At 43.2% G+C, this 19989-nt stretch overlaps 1 protein-coding gene across 2 annotated transcripts in view; it reads right to left on the reverse strand.

Annotated features, from left to right (window-relative positions):
- The window catches only part of LOC310869691 (uncharacterized protein), a 156294-nt gene that overhangs the window by 113633 nt on the left and 22672 nt on the right, over window positions 1–19989 (reverse strand). Inside the window, exons 1-2 of one of the 2 annotated variants that reach the window (XM_083780532.1) lie at window positions 17665–18372; window positions 1437–1502 (exon numbers count right to left, since the gene is read on the reverse strand). In XM_083780532.1, coding sequence (XP_083636658.1) covers window positions 1437–1502; window positions 17665–17782 — 184 coding nt within the window. In that variant the 5' untranslated portion in view covers window positions 17783–18372. Of the gene's footprint in view, window positions 1–1436; window positions 1503–17664; window positions 18373–19989 lie in introns of those variants that run through there. The other variant, XM_083780531.1, reaches the window with a different exon arrangement.

Genomic DNA, 19989 nt, shown 5'->3' on the forward strand with positions numbered 1-19989 from the left:
AACCCCTGACATTTACAGAATGTTCTGCGAACCATAGAGAACACCAAATGAAGACTGTCAAAACAAACGAGACAAGTTATTTTAGCGCAAACTAGCAATATGTGCCATTATAAAGCAACGCTATTTTGTGTTTTCAGAGAATGAATGGGGAAACTACTACTATAGGTAGTTTATTAGTTTGTTTGTTTTTTCCATACAAAACATTCTTAGTTCATCAGTTTTTTTTCCCTTTCCTATTCTGGGAAAAAAAAGGGTATAGACTGAAGCCTAGCATTATTAAGTCTATCCCTTTGTCCATCAAATTAAAATAACAAAATTAAAATATATATGTACATCCCTTTTACAGGTCAAAAGAAACAAATACCACTTGAATTGAGCCTTTACTCTATACACTATACTATAATCTACCATAGATGGGCCAGGGGCCACGTGCCCAATGTATTATGTCCAATGTATTTGTATTTAGTTCATAAAGTTAACATATAACTATAATTAACTTTTGAAATTGAATAAAATTTTAACTTTTCAAAGATTCCAATTCAAGAATCGCAAAAAAAAATAAAAATCAAGATATGATCAAATATAGCTAAAATAGCTGATGTACGTCGCATTGCGACACATTGAGCTTGTAGATCAGCCATTTTTGCTACGACAGTAATAAGCAATGTGGATAATAGTGGCCCTCTGCATCGTCAAAGTTTCCCACCCCTGATATACTTAACCCTGAGACCTGAGATCAGATTCATACGAGGTTTCCACTGGACACACACTGGTCTGATTAAACCCATTCTGACCTGAGATCAGATTAAAAAAATGTCAGTCGTTCTTCGATTTTTCAAAAATAGCAGACCTACAAGTTCATATCGCGCCACTCGGTGGCGCGATATGAGCTTGTAGATCTGCTATTTTTAAATAGCTAAAGCATAACATGATGCCGACACCAAAATGGGTGCCCGGTCAGAATGGGTTAAGCAATATTACACGAGTCAGTGATGCTTGCGGAACTCGACTTCGTCTCGTTCCTGACCGCATCCCTGTCGTGGCAATAATCACGTTAACCCACACCCTCTCGTGTAATATTGCAATTCTAGAACAGTTAGAACAGAAAATCGCTAAATATATTTTAATGACAGATGTAGTCACTACGACCACAAATGTCCCAAGAAACTAGCTATAGCCTAGCCACCGAGTTTGCTAGCGCTCTGGGAGAACAGAGCAGCTGAATTCTTTGTTTTGATTAGGTGGTGAATGGTGCTGGTTTAACCCACGGCTATAGAAGGATGTTTCAACCAATCAGATTGCTTCCTCGAAACGACCTGTTGTAGAATATACTATATTATACTATACTGTACAGTTTAGGATATGTACTTATATATTATATATTGATATACTGTACTATATTATACTATACTATACAGTTTAAGATATGTACTCACGTGGCATGATTCCCTGGCTGACCAGCTCCTCTCTGGTCCTCCTCTGCTGCAGCTTCAACTGAAGAACTTTAGAGAGACAGAGACAGAGAGACAGAGAGAGACAGAGACACAGAGGGAGAGAGATGGAGAGAGACAGAGAGAGAGACAGAGAGACAGAGAGACATGGCGAGACAGAGACACAGAGGGAGAGAGACGGAGAGAGACAGAGAGACAGAGAGACAGAGAGACAGAGCGACATAGAGACAGAGAGAGACAGAGAGAAACATCAGTACTGCTGAACAAGACACGTCATCAAACAGCAAAATAAAAATGTTAAATGCCGCCGTGTTTTCCTGTCCTCCTTTCTCTTTCTGCTTAGAACGCACAACTGATAACCCTTAGTAGTATAGATAGATAGATAGATAGATAGATAGATAGATAGATAGATAGATAGATAGATAGATAGATAGATAGATAGATAGATAGATAGATAGATAGATAGATAGATAGATAGATAGATAGATAGATAGATAGATAGATAGATGACAACATTGCATAGGCCTATATATCCACTTCAAAAGAAGCAGGGAAGCTAAACCTATACGACTCAAAGCGCAATTCAACAGCCGGAGACAGAGTCGGAAGGCAATGCCACCGTCAAGTCAACTCACATGGAGATAAGCCCTTCTTTTTCATATTTTACACACTGCAACTGTACGGCTGTTTGCATACTAGACTGAAAGGAACGGAGGAGGATAATGAAGCTATATTAATATTAGCCAGTCTAAAACACACTGGAGGAGAAATGTCTGTGTCTATAACCCATTTTGGGTGGGAACCCCTTTTGATGTTAGCATTATGTTATGCTTTAGCTATTCAAAAATAGCAGATCTACAAGCTCATAGCGCGCCACCGAGTGGCGCGCTACGAGCTTGTAGGTCTGCTATTTTTGAAAAATCGACAGAACGACTGACATGGAAACATAGCTTTTTCAGAAAACTGTCAGGATGTAGAAGACATTTTTAGAATCTGATCTCAGGTCAGAATGGGATAATGTCTGATGGTTCCTCTGAACAGAGGAGGTTGTGGGTATTGACAGTGAAAGTCACACAACGCACGTGCACGCACGCACACGCACACTCCAAAGGGAAGGGGAAACACACCCACACACACACACACACACACACACACACACACACACACACACACACACACACACACACACACACACACACACCACTTCCTGTTTCTTGGTTATATCATAAAATAGAATCAGTCACAAAATACTCCATTCTGACACATTTCTGAAACCAGAAAGAGAGTAAATGGAAAGGGAAGCAAAATATATATATAATTGACAGCTTATTGATTATGATGAACAATATCTGTCTCTATAAGCTCTGGCATCACTTCCTCTAGCTTTTAGGCAAACTACTGTATCTTGATGATGACAGCTTATACTTCGCTTTTTCCCTTTCTCTGCAACTCAAGTTAAGGAGAATACTGTATCTATTTGCCTGGCTGACATCTCATCTAGAATACTGTATCTATTTGCCTGGCTGACATCTCATCTAGCCCATTCTGACCGGGCACCCATTTTGGTGTCAGCATCATGTTATGCTTTAGCTATTTAAAAATAGCAGATCTACAAGCTCATATCGCGCCACCGAGTGGCGCGATACGAGCTTGTAGGTCTGCTATTTTTGAAAAATCGAAGAGCGACTGACATTTTTAGAATCTGATCTCAGGTCAGAATGGATTCATCAGACCAGTGTGTGTCCGGCGGAAACCTCGTATGAATCTGATCTCAGGTCAGAATGGGCTAGAATACTCTATATATTTGCCTAGCTGACATCTCAAGTTGAATTTCGAAGCCACAAGCTCAAGTTCAATCTTGATGAGACGGAGCTACTCCTAGTTATCCTGCCCCTCCTCAAGACATTCACTCAGCAGTGAATGCAGAATGGAAACGTCTGCAGATTAATCTTAAAGTGAATCCTATACTGGCACATCACTGTCAACCAATACCAAGCACAGAAATTCAAGGAAATAATAATATGCTGTAATTGTATGATAAAGGGGAAGGGAGGGGTTAGGGGAGGGGCTGATAGTGTGATGTCACTATGTTACTGTTTACTTCATTGGCCCGTTTGACTGTCAAGGGTTCAGCCTCCAGGAAGAAACCCTAAATACAAAGTTAATACACCATTGCACATACAGTAGACTCCAGGGTGTCTAATGAAGTACTGTCACCTCATAGACACATGAAAAACTGGAAAAATACAAATATTGTGGCACTCCATCTTTAAAAATCACATAATCAGGCCTGGGCCGTGGCTCAGCGGTCCAGGCACCTTGGCTGGTATAGTCCAGTCTGGCAGTGTGGCCGCGGGTTCGACTCCCGATCCCGACAGCCTTTACTGCATGTCACCCCCCCCACCCCACCCCCCCATCTCTCTCCCCATTTCCTGTCAGCCTATACTGTCTGTCCCTCCATAAAAAAATATATAAAATAAAAGGCGAAAGCCACAAAAAAAAAACATTTAAAAATCACAATCAACCAAAGCAGGGTAGTAAAAAAAGTCAAGTGCAACAAGGACATTGCTGACATCGGTCACACAACAGTTAAACAAAAAGGAAACCAAAAGGCCTTCTGAAAAAAAAAGAAGGTTTCCAGGCCTGTTGTTGCTCATCCAATCCATGCCTTCATCTCCTCCAGACAGACATGACGGCTGCAGGGGGGTCAGCTGGGGGTCAGTCATCAGCGTAAGAGTGAAAAGGAAGTGGTGGTCGCGGTTGTACTTGGCGAAGAACAAGTGACACTGACCACCACTTCCTTTTTTATGATCCGATTAATGACAATGACATTCACTCGACGAACATACAATCAACATACTTCCCTCTCCGCTAAAGAACGCACCAACTTTGCAGAACTATGCACAACCTTTATACATAACAACGGTAAGGAAAGGAAAGGTACTATGTTTACCCAGGGTAACTGGACTAAGGAAAGGAAAGGTACTATGTTTACCCAGGGTAACTGGACTAAGGAAAGGAAAGGTGCTATGTTTACCCAGGGTAACTGGACTAAGGAAAGGAAAGGTACTATGTTTACCCAGGGTAACTGGACTAAGGAAAGGAAAGGTACTATGTTTACCCAGGGTAACTGGACTAAGCTCAAGCACTTGTTTACAGCCAGGCCCTGCTCATAGAACATTTCATGGTAGGGGTTCAATGCCTTGTCCAAGGGCACTTCAACGGTGGTCATTTTAACGTGCCGGTCCGGGGATACGAACTATAGCGACCTTTCCGATATCAAGACCGCTCCGCAAACCGTTCGGCCACCGCTGCCTGGTGACATGCTATAGCTATACACTTGACAAATGATGTGGATCCATCCACATGCATCAGGGTCCAAATGAGGAAATTAACTTTCATTTGCACTTATTATGCAGATAGTGAGCCGAGAAAGAACACCAACTATCCAGTTGAAAGCAGCTGGCACGTCAAAGTCTGGGGCACGGCACTTGAGACATATCCATTCTATTTGCGACCAACAAATGTCCTTTTGGACACCCTCTTGTGGTTTACACCGAGCATGCTACGATATTAAATGAAAAGGCTCCTTTCCAAGACTCTGTGAACACTGTGGGCCTGTGAAATTCAACATAATACGTACCGTTTCAAGGCTATAGCGCTATAACTCCCTTTCACCACCTTCCACAGCTGAGGCCAATACGGTGTTACGTAGAGAGAGAGAGGTGATAATAACGCAAACAATGACGAACTGAAACAAGATTCCCTGACCGGTTTTCTTTTTTAAAACGCTAATTATTTCTTAAGGCATTTTGGGCGGGAACCTCTTTTTGGTGTTAGCATCATGCTATGCTTTAGCTATTGAAAAATAGCAGATCTACAAGCTCATAGCGCGCCACCGAGTGGCGCGCTACGAGCTTGTAGGTCTGCTATTTTTGAAAAATCGAACGACTGACATAGAAACATAGCTTTTTCAGAAAACTGTCAGGATGTAGAAGACATTTTTAGAATCTGATCTCAGGTCAGAATGGGTTAAACAAAGACTTGTATCACAAATGCATATGAATAAAACATCTCTAATTCTCTCACTTTGATGATAACATTCTCTGTGCCTGATTATTATACTGTTGATTTTGTCCCTCACGTTAAATTCTCTCTGAATAAAACAGCCGCACAGAAACACAGACTTGCCAAAGAACACACGTGCGTGCACGGCACGTGCGCACCGTCTCTCAACCTAAACTAAACAAACAGATTCTTAAACAAATCTCACACACACACGTGTGCACGCACACGCACCCAGGATTCTGCCCCCCACACACACACGCACGCACGCACGCACACAGAGTGGACAAGCAAGTGATGCAATGTGCATAATTCTGAAATGTACTTCATTGCACCAATGTCATACAAATATACACGGACAGAGATGTAGGAAGAAATAGCATTGGTTAACAAAAGTAAAGTAAATTGTGCTGATTTATTTTATTTATTCATTTATTTGTGTATCTCTCATGGGGTTGTTTTATAGTGTGCTTTTTTTTTTTTTTTTTACTGATAAAAAATAACACCGTTTCTGGTCTGGAAGCTTCCTTGTTACAGGATATTAGAGCAGATATTACATATTTGAGCAGATATTAGATATTAGAGCAGATATTAGATATTAGAGCGGTAGGCCGTGTAATTTGCTATGGATTGAAATTCATTGTGCGAGAAAAGTCGTTAAAACATTTGGGTTTAATTCCCAGTGTCAAAATGTGTTGTGTGCGCCGTGTGGCTGGATACAAGTCGGTCATAGATATAGATAGATTATATTTCGCTCCATAAAAGGAATAAAGGAGTACATACATACATACATACATTAACCCATTCTGACCTGAGATCAGATTCATACGAGGTTTCCACTGGACACACGCCGGTCTGACGAACCCATTCTGACCTGAGATCAGATTCTAAAAATGTCAGTCGTTCTTCGATTTTTTTCAAAAATAGCAGACCTACAAGCTCGTATCGCGCCACTCGGTGGCGCGATATGAGCTTGTAGATCTGCTATTTTTCAATAGCTAAAGCATAACATGATGCTGACACCAAAATGGGTGCCCGGTCAGAATGGGTTAATATCCACTAATAACTAGTGGTACCGAAAAGGTGAAGGCAGAAGCCGAGGCTTATTGCGCCTACCCTTATTTGAACATAACTCAAATTACACTATGCAGAGTATAAATGTCGGACGTAGATTACATAAAATAAAATAGAAACTATAATGTTCTGGCCATTGATTCTGAGAAATCTATGACTTGTGCTAGGGGGGAGGGCAGGGTGGATTGTTACTGTATATACTGTTAGTCTGTGAATTATTAGACAGGCTTTTCTGTGTTATTGTTTGAGACGGGCTTTTCTGTGTCATTGTTTGAGATCCATCAAGTCGACATCCAAACCTATTAAAAGAGAACAGTACGTAATGCTGTGAAAGTGGTTGAGATGGTGGGAGCCGTGCGGTGGGAGACCAATGGTGTGTTTTTACTCGTTGTCCATATTTGGGAATATCGAGGGTGCTCGCCAGCCGAAGCGCCGCATGTACGTTTTTACACTGTTTAATGCAGCCCGTGACGCAAACTAGTGAAGATAGCAGTGAAGATAGCAGTGACCCAAACTAGTGAAGATAGCAGTGAAGATAGCAGTGACTCAAACTAGTGCAGATAGCAGTGACCCAAACTAGTGCAGATAGCAGTGACCCAAACTAGTGAAGATAGCAGTGACCCAAACTAGTGAAGATAGCAGTGACCCAAACTAGTGAAGATAGCAGTGACCCAAACTAGTGAAGATAGCAGTGACCCAAACTAGTGAAGATAGCAGTGACCCAAACTAGTGAAGATAGCAGTGACCCAAACTAGTGAAGATAGCAGTGACCCAAACTAGTGAAGATAGCAGTGACCCAAACTAGTGAAGATAGCAGTGACCCAAACTAGTGCAGATAGCAGTGACTCAAACTAGTGAAGATAGCAGTGACCCAAACTAGTGCAGATAGCAGTGACTCAAACTAGTGAAGATAGCAGTGACCCAAACTAGTGAAGATAGCAGTGACTCAAACTAGTGCAGATAGCAGTGACCCAAACTAGTGCAGATAGCAGTGACCCAAACTAGTGCAGATAGCAGTGACTCAAACTAGTGAAGAAAGCAGTGACCCAAACTAGTGAAGATAGCATTGACCCAAACTAGTGAAGATAGCAGTGACCCAAACTAGTGAAGATAGCAGTGACCCAAACTAGTGAAGATAGCAGTGACCCAAACTAGTGAAGATAGCAGTGACTCAAACTAGGGAAGATAGCAGTGACCCAAACTAGTGCAGATAGCAGTGACCTAAACTAGTGAAGATAGCAGTGACTCAAACTAGTGAAGATAGCAGTGACTCAAACTAGTGCAGATAGCAGTGACCCAAACTAGTGAAGATAGCAGTGACTCAAACTAGTGCAGATAGCAGTGACTCAAACTAGTGAAGAAAGCAGTGACCCAAACTAGTGAAGATAGCAGTGACCCAAACTAGTGAAGATAGCAGTGACCCAAACTAGTGAAGATAGCAGTGACCCAAACTAGTGAAGATAGCAGTGACTCAAACTAGTGAAGATAGCAGTGACCCAAACTAGTGAAGATAGCAGTGACTCAAACTAGTGCAGATAGCAGTGACCCAAACTAGTGCAGATAGCAGTGACCCAAACTAGTGCAGATAGCAGTGACTCAAACTAGTGAAGAAAGCAGTGACCCAAACTAGTGAAGATAGCAGTGACCCAAACTAGTGAAGATAGCAGTGACCCAAACTAGTGAAGATAGCAGTGACTCAAACTAGGGAAGATAGCAGTGACCCAAACTAGTGCAGATAGCAGTGACCTAAACTAGTGAAGATAGCAGTGACTCAAACTAGTGAAGATAGCAGTGACCCAAACTAGTGCAGATAGCAGTGACCCAAACTAGTGCAGATAGCAGTGACCCAAACTAGTGCAGATAGCAGTGACCCAAACTAGTGCAGATAGCAGTGACCCAAACTAGTGAAGATAGCAGTGACCCAAACTAGTGAAGATAGCAGTGACCCAAACTAGTGCAGATAGCAGTGACTCAAACTAGTGAAGATAGCAGTGACCCAAACTAGTGCAGATAGCAGTGACCCAAACTAGTGCAGATAGCAGTGACCCAAACTAGTGAAGATAGCAGTGACCCAAACTAGTGAAGATAGCAGTGACCCAAACTAGTGAAGATAGCAGTGACTCAAACTAGTGAAGATAGCAGTGACCCAAACTAGTGCAGATAGCAGTGACCCAAACTAGTGCAGATAGCAGTGACTCAAACTAGTGCAGATAGCAGTGACTCAAACTAGTGCAGATAGCAGTGACCCAAACTAGTGCAGATAGCAGTGACTCAAACTAGTGCAGATAGCAGTGACCCAAACTAGTGCAGATAGCAGATCTACAAGCTCACAACATGTCGCATCATGCCACGTTGTGACTGTGAGCTACTTCACTATACTTCTTAGATATTTGTCGTCATTTATGGAATTTCTTACATTTTTCTGTCATTTCTTCATGACATTTTTCTTCCATGACATTCATGAACAGTTTTGCTTTTTTGGGAACGTTACATTAAAACAACATTAAAAAAACAAATGTGGGAAACCATAATAACAATGTGTCCTACAAATGGGTCCCGACCTTAGAGTATATATGAATAGAGACGGCACCCAGAGGAAACCCTGAGGCCAAATGGACATAGTGCCGAATTTGGTATTGCAGCGCTGGGCCAAACACATGAACGCGCTGGTCCGTTGACTATCATTGTGCACGTTCACGACGGACGCACGCTCGTGCACATTCGTGCGCATTCAACCGCAGCGCGTTCATGTGTTTGGGCCCAATCACTATTGCAATCCATCCCAGAATGCACTCTGTTCCTACCCGGAGTGAAATCGCCTCATGCGCTTTTGAGCAACTTAATGCAAGTGGATGGGAGGAGAACTCGGATGTCATCTCTATTCATATATACTCTAAGGTCCCGACTCACGAACCGTACTGTTCGACATCCCTGCGACAACGTTCCCACAGTATGTGCAAACATGCTGTACCCGGCAATAAGAAATCTTTCAGATTCAGATGCTGCAGTGCTCTCTCTCTCTCTCTCTCTCTCTAGACTCTACAGTCTAGTAGTCTCTCTCTCTCTCTAGACCAGGGGTATTCAACTAGATTAGGTCGGGGACCACAACTGTAGAATGATTGTGTGTGGAGGGCAGCACAGCGTGCGCGCGAAGCGCGGATTTTTTTTGGATTCTACAAATGCATTTTGTGTTCAAACACAAAGATCCATGTAGGCCAGGGGTCCTCAACTAGAAATGCTGAAGGTCCACAAATAATAAGTAATAACTCATGCGCGCGCAAATAAAATTGCGGGTTGCGGCCTCGCCCCCCACCCCTAGAAACAACTATGGCTGATAACTGTCATTATGATAATCTAGCACTTTATATATCGCGCACATCATACCTGTAACTTTCTCTCTTAAAAAAGAAAAAAATGTTTTTTTTCTTTTTTCCAAGGGCCACTAGGGGACGCTCCGCGGGCCGCATTTGGCCCGCGGGCCGCCAGTTGAATAGCCCTGCTCTAGACTCTCGGCAGGGTCCAGTGTTCTATTTTTATGTCCATGCTGCAACCCTGTGGAACCCAGTACCTCTGGACACACCGTTGAGTTATGGGAAATATTACTGTAAATCACTAACCTGCAAGACACCCCCAAATAGTGTGTGTGTGTGTGTGTGTGTGTGTGTGTGTGTGTGTGTGTGTGTGTGTGTGTGTGTGTGTGTGTACACACGTGTGTGTACACACACACATACACGCACGCACAGGCTGGACCTGTGTATTTGGAACATGTGTGGAAGTGGGGTTTGGACGAGGATTAGCACGAGGAGACATGCGCCTGGCACGGCCCGTAAAAGCGAGGTTTATTAGACAGACATGGAGACGGAGAGAGGAAGAGAGAGAGAGAGAGAGAGAGAGAGAGAGAGAGAGAGAGAGGGGTTTGGGAATAGGAGAAACAGACAGAGGATAGCAGCTGGAATGGATCCGTGTGTGTCAGTGTAGTATTTGAGTCTCTCAAAGATCTAAAAATACATCAGGAAAACAATATCATTCATTCAATATCTCTTCAACAAAAAAGGGGACTTTTTCCAATTGCGGTCCTTTTCATAATTCAGTGTTTTAGGCAAAGCGATGCAGGCCTAATTATTACATTATGTTCATTCCATACACAAACTGTGTAGCGTGAGTGTGTGTGATTCTGATCCGTCATCTCTAAGTGTGTTGACACTTGACACCACACACACACACACACACACACACACACACACACACACACAAGAACTGGGAGGCGGAGCAGTGTGGTAACCAGGTCTTCACTTACGGGTGTGTGTGTGTGTGTGTGTGTGTGACTCTGAGAGTGTACAAATGTGTACACGTCTCAGAGTTATGGGGGCACCTTGACATTAAGAAGTTTGAGAACCACTAAAGCACACTAAATGGATCATTGGCAACACCTGTGTAGGAAGTATAGTGACGCTCCGGCCCCGGAAGTATATAGGAAGAGTTATTCTGTGTGCATATAATAGCCCATTCTCACGTTTCTGCACTACATACTACATACTACATACTACATACTAGAGTGTCCTGAATTTGGCACATGGTGCTATATATGCCCACAGCTTGCTGGCCGGTGAAAAATAACATCTCAGAGTACCGTGGGTGACGCTAGTAAACATTCATGCCTACAGTACGCAAAGCGCACCTGTTCCAAACCTATCTTAATCCATTCTGTACGGGAACCCCTTTTGGTGTATAGCATTACGCTATGCTTTAGCTATTGAAAAATAGCAGATCTACAAGCTCATAGCGCGCCACCGAGTGGCGCGCTACGAGCTTGTAGGTCTGCTATTTTTGACAAAATCATGAACATGTGGTTGCAAAGCTTTGAATATACTCTTTCAGAGCGAACGTTTTTTAACTCAAATCTTTGCTTCTGGGGAGGTGGTCTCTGAAACAACATATTTTCAGATGGGGGGTCAGCGGGCCAATTTCATATATTTTTGGGGGTCCTTGACATGAAATATTGAGAGCCACTGATATAGAAACATGAGGTTTTTCAAAAAAAAATACATTAAAATTTTCTTTTAATTTCGACGTTAGGCCTAAATGGGTTAACAAGCCAATTGGCCAAGCAGATAAGAGTTCAGTTACAGAGTCAGGAATTCAGCCTCGATTTTTCACCAGCCAGTGGTAAAAAATTGTGCATTTATATAGCGCCTTTATCCAAGGCGCTTTACATAGATTGTGCATTACATTCACCCATTCACACACACATTCATACACCGATTGCGGCAGAAGCCATGCAAGGTATAACAAACCAGCACATCGGGAGAAATTTGGGGTTCAGTGTCGTCTTGCCCATGGACACTTCGACATGTAGACAGGAGGAGGAGCCGGGATTCGAACCACCGACCCACGGATCATTGGACGACCTGCTCTACCTCCTGAGCCACAGTCGCCCCAGTGGTTCTCAAACATTTTCATGTCAAGGGCCCCCAAAAATGATTTGCAATTGCCCGCCGACCCACATCTGAAAATACAGTATGTATAGTTCCAGGAACCTCTCAGGAGCAAAGATTTGAGTTAAAAACGTTCGCTCTGAAAGAATATATATATCAAAGTTAAAGATTTGTGCCACATTTTCAAGATTTTTCAATAATAGCAGAGGTACAAGCTCATAGCGCGGCATTCGGTGCCGCGCTATGAGCTTGTAGATTGATATTTTCCAATAGCTAAAGAATAACATAATTATTAAAACACAGGAAGGAGCAACTTGGACACTCAGGCATGAAGGAAGCATGAGTTCAAGTCCGTTGCTCTCCCCCATGTCCCCCATATATGGGGGACTAGGTTGGCGGAGGGTGTGTAGAGCCCAGGATCACATCATTCACACAGGGGTGAGAAATGGGTTACAAAATCGTGGGATAAAAAAAAAAACACCGAAAGGGGTTCCCGCCCAGAATGGGTTTTTAAATAAGTAAAAGACAGCCCTCGGGTCACCCGGTAATGAACTCTGGCTCTCGCTGGTTCAAGGTCTCGCTCTCTCTCTCTTTCTCTCTTTCTCTCTCTCTCTCTCTCTCTCTCAATTCAATTCAATGGGCTTTATTGGCATGAGAAAACATATGTTTACATTGCCAACGCAGAAAGAACAATACAGCAATACAATCAAAACAAAAATGATGTACATTTTGAAAGTCAGGATCTTCAATAGATCAATTTCTATGTACCAAGGTCACTCGATGCAGGTATAGTTGCAGGAATATACACAATGATTAGTCTTTAGGGTGGTTGTGTTCCGTTTGATATCCTTCTCCTATCACAGCAACTCACAAATCTTGCTGCATGTGTTTGCACATTGTTGTACTTCGCCCAGCAGATATGGGAGTTTTTTTGTCATTGGTCATGTTTTCAAAACCTCCGTGTGTGGTTGTAATCTGTGGGAAGTATGTGTCTCTGATGTCTTGGTACACAATGGGCAGATAGTTAGGAAGTGTAGCGTCTGCAATATAGTTTCAGTAAACTAGCGAGAGAAATGCTGCATAATATGAACCCATTTCTTGTCACATTGCTCTCCTCAGGAAAAAAAAGATTTTAGAGGTGGATTGAATTGTTTTCATATAGTTTCTTAAACGGGTACTTTTTTGACAGACTAAGGGGGAAAAAACTGCCTCACAAAAAGTGTGTTCATCTTCCGCTTCAGCAGGTTTGGTGGAAAGAGAGAAATTCAGAAAAAGAGAAATTCAGAGTCAGAGAAAGTGAGTGTGTGCCGACAAAATATGAATGCGTGTGCGCGTGGCGTGTGTGCATATACAGTACATGTGTGTGTATGCGTGTGCACTCTCTGCCTCCTGCAGCCAAAAAGGCCCATGGGGTTCCTGGGTTCACGTCCTCGTGGTTGAGCTATGTCTGTGCTGGCTCAGCTCCTGCTGTATGTACTGTATATCCACAGATCCACTTAACACCTCCCAACACCTCCCACCCAGAAAATAGATCTGGACGACACCCAGCCCAGCCCCCATTCAGGGGGCTGCAGGGCTGATTGGTGCTTTAAGCATTATGTTATGCTTCATAGCTATTGAAAAATAGCAGATCCACAAGCTCATACTCATGATCTCCAACGCGCGTGCGTGCGTGTGTGTGTGTGTGTGTGTGCGTGTGTGAGAGATTAGCGGTGGATCAACAAGGATATCACTTCTTTCTACCACCTCTGCCATCTTTGTTTGCTTCGTGGACCACTTGGGGGTCCACGGACCACCTGCCTTCAAAATGTATCAATCATAGGCCGACACACAATGAATTACAGTACTTAGATTAAGCCTTTGAGTCAAGTCTGTGTTTTCTTATGAGTTGACGAACGTGACAATCTTCAAACTGGTAAGGGCTATAGCATATATAAATGGTAAATGGTGCATTTATATAGCGCCTTTATCCAAGGCGCTTTACATAGATTGTGCATTACATTCACCCATTCACACACACATTCATAATTTCATACACCGATTGCGGCGGAAGCCATGCAAGGTACCAACCAGCACATCGGGAGCAATTTGGGGTTCAGCGTCTTGCCCGAGGACACTTCGACATGTAGACAGGAGGAGGAGCCGGGATTCGAACCGCCGACCCACGGATCATTGGACGACCTGCTCTACCTCTTGAGCCACAGTCGCCCCTAATTTATGTATAATATTTATGATCAACACCATGTCCAACAAACACCAAATCTGCATTACATTATTGAAGGGTCTCTAGAAGAAGAAGGAGAACCGTGAAGGCCATGCCATTGAAAGTAATACAGTATAGCTGAAAACCTCACCAGATGAACTCAACGCATGAAGTTGAACCATAGTTTTGCAGGAAACGCCATTTTTCCACCCCACACATTCCCACCCCGGGTCGTCCTGACAAATGAAACCCCCGGAAAGGCCGAGCACACCTGGGGCCATTTCTCGAAGTTGCCCTACTGGGTATTTTCTTTCATGGAGTGACTAAACAGCTGTGCTTTCCCCAGCTGCTATACGTATACGTTGGTATTATGTACTGTATGTACTGTATGTCAACGTGGACAGAGAACTCTCATTTACAGACATCATCATTGACACATGATGGCATTAACCCATTCTGAACGGGCACCCATTTTGGTGTCAGCACCATGTTATGCTTTATCTATTGAGAAATAGCAGATCTACAAGCTCATATCGCGCCACCGAGTGGCGCGATATGAGCTTGTAGATCTGCTATTTTTGAAAAATCGAAGAGCGACTGACATTTTTAGAATCTGATCTCAGGTCAGAATGGGTTCATCAGACCAGTGTGTGTCCGGCAGAAACCTCGTATGAATCTGATCTCAGGTCAGAATGGGTTAACGACATCATTGACACATGGCATTAACGATCAGCATCATAGCCTTTCCCCCATTGCCCCGTGTGGCTTTTCATACACGTCGTGCGCAAACACCAAAACAATGACCATCTCTCTGAATAAAACAGCCGCACAGAAACACAGACTTGCCAAAGAACGCACATGCGTGCACGGGACGTGCGCACAGTTTCTGCAGATTCTTAAACAAATCACACACACACACACACACACACACACACACACACACACACACACACACACACACACACACACACACACACACACACACACACACACACACACACACACACACACACACACACACACACACACACACACACACACACACACACACACACACACACACGTGTTCCTCCTCACACAGATGTGTGCTCCACTGAGTGCATCTTTCTAGTTTCATGCGGTTCAGGTGTGAATCTTTCATTGTGAAATCATCATTAGAACATATTGCACGTTTATGGCTTTATTTCAAATAAATCACAGTTAAGCTTAAATATAACCATTTCTGGCAGTTGTTGTTTTTTGCACTATGTATGAATAGCACTTGACTCAAATGTTGTGTTAAAGTGTGAAAAGGCAAGTCGTTTTCGTATTTGACTTTAACTTTTACAGGAGTCACTTAAAACCCATTCTGGGCAGGAACCCCTTTTGGTGTTTTAACTAAGCATTATGTTATACTTAAAAAAAAAAAGCAGATCTACAAGCTCATAGCGCGCCACCGAGTGGCGCACTACGAGCTTGTAGGTCTGCTATTTTAGAAAAATCGTGAAAATGCGGCACAAACCTTTGAATATATATTCTTTCAGAAGACTTTTTTTTATTTCGACGTCAGGCCTAAATGCGTTCAGTAAGACGCAAACCCCAACTAAACCTTGTATACACTGACACCAAGCAAGGACAGGAACGCCCAAAAACGTCACATCCGGTTTTAGCCCGGGGTAATAATTTTCTATGGCTGCCAATGCAACTTGGTCCAATCCTTAATCACATACGGACAAACATCTATGCCGATAATATCTAACTTGCGGAGGTAACGTCCACGGGCAACAGATCTTTCAACGTATGGCATTGCAAATACGTTTGATAATCGCTACTCTGCGCAATATTGTTTTGGAAATGCCGCAAATTGCATTGCAGTGAACGAGAGCAAATCACAACTTTCCCCTGGGGGTGGGCGGAGTCGAGGGCTTGACGCGCCTCTGTGTCAGTGTATCCTCAACCGACCTACCCTGCATGTGAACTGAAAGAATCATTTGCAATGTTGCAGGTGAACAGTAGTAGGTCTACTTGGGGAATAAACATGACGCCGATTCCAACTGCAAAGTAGCAAATCAAAATGAAACACGCTCACATCTTGGCTAAACTGTGGCAACGGCACTCCATTTCCATTTACTTTGTGTGTGATGATGAACTCTGAGAACAGAGAAGACAGAAAGGTACAGTGCAAACATACCGTGGCCACTAAATACACACCGAAGCCACATTCCCTTTATAAGAATATGAATGTGCTAGAAGTGATGCGAGATGTGTGAGAGCGTGCAACGTGCGCTGACGGGAGCAGTGTTGATTTATAGTTAATACGATGACTTCTCTTCATTGATCAGCAGTGAAAGTATGTCACTTGTGGTCAACTTTCAGCTACCCCTCTCTGTGTTGAAACACAGTCCGGCCCTCGACTTGTAACAATTTCTTTATTTTGCCCCATCTGTGTATTTGAGTTTGACATCCCTGAATACAACAACAGGTATATATCCCACCTTGTCTTAGGTATACGACATACAACAACAGGTATATATCCCACCTTGTCTTAGGTATACGACATACAACAACAGGTATATGTCCCACCTTGTCTTAGGTATATGACATACAACAACAGGTATATATCCCACCTTGTCTTAGGTATACGACATACAACAACAGGTATATATCCCACCTTGTCTTAGGTATACGACATACAACAACAGGTATATGTCCCACCTTGTCTTAGGTATACGACATACAACAACAGGTATATATCCCACCTTGTCTTAGGTATACGACATACAACAGGTATATATCCCACCTTGTCTTAGGTATACGACATACAACAACAGGTATATATCCCACCTTGTCTTAGGTATACGACATACAACAACAGGTATATGTCCCACCTTGTCTTAGGTATACGACATACAACAACAGGTATATATCCCACCTTGTCTTAGGTATACGACATACAACAGGTATATATCCCACCTTGTCTTAGGTATACGACATACAACAACAGGTATATATCCCACCTTGTCTTAGGTATACGACATACAACAACAGGTATATATCCCACCTTGTCTTAGGTATACGACATACAACAACAGGTATATATCCCACCTTGTCTTAGGTATACGACATACAACAACAGGTATATATCCCACCTTGTCTTAGGTATACGACATACAACAACAGGTATATATCCCACCTTGTCTTAGGTATACGACATACAACAACAGGTATATATCCCACCTTGTCTTAGGTATACGACATACAACAACAGGTATATATCCCACCTTGTCTTAGGTATACGACATACAACAACAGGTATATATCCCACCTTGTCTTAGGTATACGACATACAACAACAGGTATATATCCCACCTTGTCTTAGGTATACGACATACAACAACAGGTATATATCCCACCTTGTCTTAGGTATACGACATACAACAACAGGTATATATCCCACCTTGTCTTAGGCTTTGACAGGCCCGGCGCTCCAGCTCAAACCGTATCGTTTTCTTATCCATGGCTCTCCTGATTGGCTGAGGTCTGCTGAAAGGGGTGGCGTCCATATGGTCCAGCATGGCGACTCACTCAAGTCCAGAACGAGAAATTAATTTCTCAGTGAGATGCTTTGATCAGCGGCTTTGATCAAAAAATACCATAATATGTAATGCGATAAATATATGACATCCAAAACGCTGTGGGATTTCCTGCTATATAGGGCTGCGTTCACGTGAAGAAGTCGAGGTGCTGGACTGGCGTGTTGAAAGAATTAAAGAAAAGGCACTAAAATGTCCAGTCACAAAATGCCAAAAAGCCCCAAAAAGAAAGAGAGAGAGAAAAAGCGGATGAGTACTATTATAGTTGAGGAATGGAGGAGGTTGCCTTTTATGAGAAAATTACAGAAAATGTTTAAATAATGTCGTGGGACCAAAACGCAGAGGGTCCTCACAACAGCACCAAAACATGCACGTGGTCTTCCTTCAAAGAACATCTGAGCAGATATCTTCCCGTTTGGAATTTCTTCTTTAATAAAATAAATACATAATAAACAAAATAAAGGAGCCTCTCCGTGTGAAATAGAAATAATAAAAGGCCAAAAAGTGGTCAGAGAAGACAGTAACTACAGTAACTAGTTTGAAGGTGGAAGAACAAGCTACGAAAGAATACACCTTCAAAAGAGCTGCTCTACTGTATCTGCTGCAAGGAGGGAGACGGAGGGAGAGCAGGAGGTGTGCGCATGTATGTGCGTCGGAGGTGTGTGTGAGTCTGTGTGCGTGCGTGCATGTGTGCGTGCTTGCTTGCGTGTGTGTGTGTGTGTATGTGTGTGTTTGTGTGTGCGAGCGTGCTAGATGTCTGCGAAACCGTGATCAGGCAGTCTGTCACAGCTGTTGCTCAACTCTGTCATCCTGCCGCTGACAGACGAGGGCAGGCGCAACATAAAAAAAACGCACGCCAGCGCTTGTTGTAGCACACACACACACACACACACACACACACACACACACACACACACACACACACACACACGTCACGCACACGCCCAGCCGCTCGCTCCCGGGGGGGGGCGGCCCGGAGCCCCCTTTTTCCTTGGAACCGAATTCCTTTCACTTTGCACCTCTGATCTCAGATCAGTGGTGTCAACAACGCTGTTGACAGAGCACCTGCGTGAGCCCCAATCTCTGGAGACAACACGATCAGGCCTGGAATCCCTCAAATTAACACACGGTAAGGTGGTAAGGTAAGGGGTAAGGTGAGAATTAGGGCCCTTAATGTTCAGTGGAAGCTTGTCTAGCGATGCTCGTTGCACAACGCCAGTGAATAATACATCATGGCTTTATGAGTTCACGTTATATTGCATGTCTTTGTCTGTCCGTCTGTCCGTCTGGCCGGTATACAGCACCTGTCGGTCTGTCTGCCCTCTTTGTATGCCTACTGTACCCTCTGCCCAATTTTCCCCCTCCTTTGTCTGTCGAGACGCGTCTAGTCTTGTTCCTCATCCGTCTTGCCAGCATAAACTACACCCAAAGCTCCATTTTGTTGACAGTTTCATTCATCCCCGTCACCAAAGGGTCTGCCAGGAGAGGCTGCACGTCAGATAATATGACATGGCATTAAGGGGGAGGAAGAGGGGAACCCTTTCAAGGTGAAAGCGGTAAACGGCCTTTTTCTCATCTTGTCAGTTAGCGTTAAAACGAACAGGCGGCATTTCTCATCTTCAACTTCATCATCTCCCATCTTCAACTAAATACTTCCTTAATGTAAACGAAGTCCACACCCACAACACCAGAGGGAGTGCAACAAACAATGTACGACCCAGATTCGGCACAAACAAGGGACTAAATTATTTTCGCTCCTATGCCACCAAAATGTGGAAAGCCCTACCAACAGTCATTAAGACATGTGAATCCCTAGACTCCTTCAAAACCGCTCTCAAAAGGCCCCTACCTCCATTATGATGAATTCCTGTTCTGTTCTTTGACTATATAGAAGTGTCTATTTGTACGTCTCTAAATGTTTTGATGAATTGAACATGGTGGACCCTGTTGTAAACAAGTGTAATGCTTAATTGGGTCGTCCACTCACAGTTAACAGTCTTTGTATTGAGTTTGTGCTTAAAATGTACTGTAATTCTGTTAATAAATATTTCAATCAATCAATCAATCAAAACTTTGCGCAGAGGAGGAAGGTGGTGATGTACAGAAGTTGAAAGTAAATTAAGTACATTTACTAAGTAGCAGTGGCGGGGGGAAAAAAGTACTCAAATGTTTTACTTAAGTAATAGTAT

Source organism: Protomyctophum parallelum (assembly GCF_964188405.1).
Source record: "Protomyctophum parallelum genome assembly, chromosome: 13".
Classification (NCBI taxonomy): domain Eukaryota; kingdom Metazoa; phylum Chordata; class Actinopteri; order Myctophiformes; family Myctophidae; genus Protomyctophum; species Protomyctophum parallelum.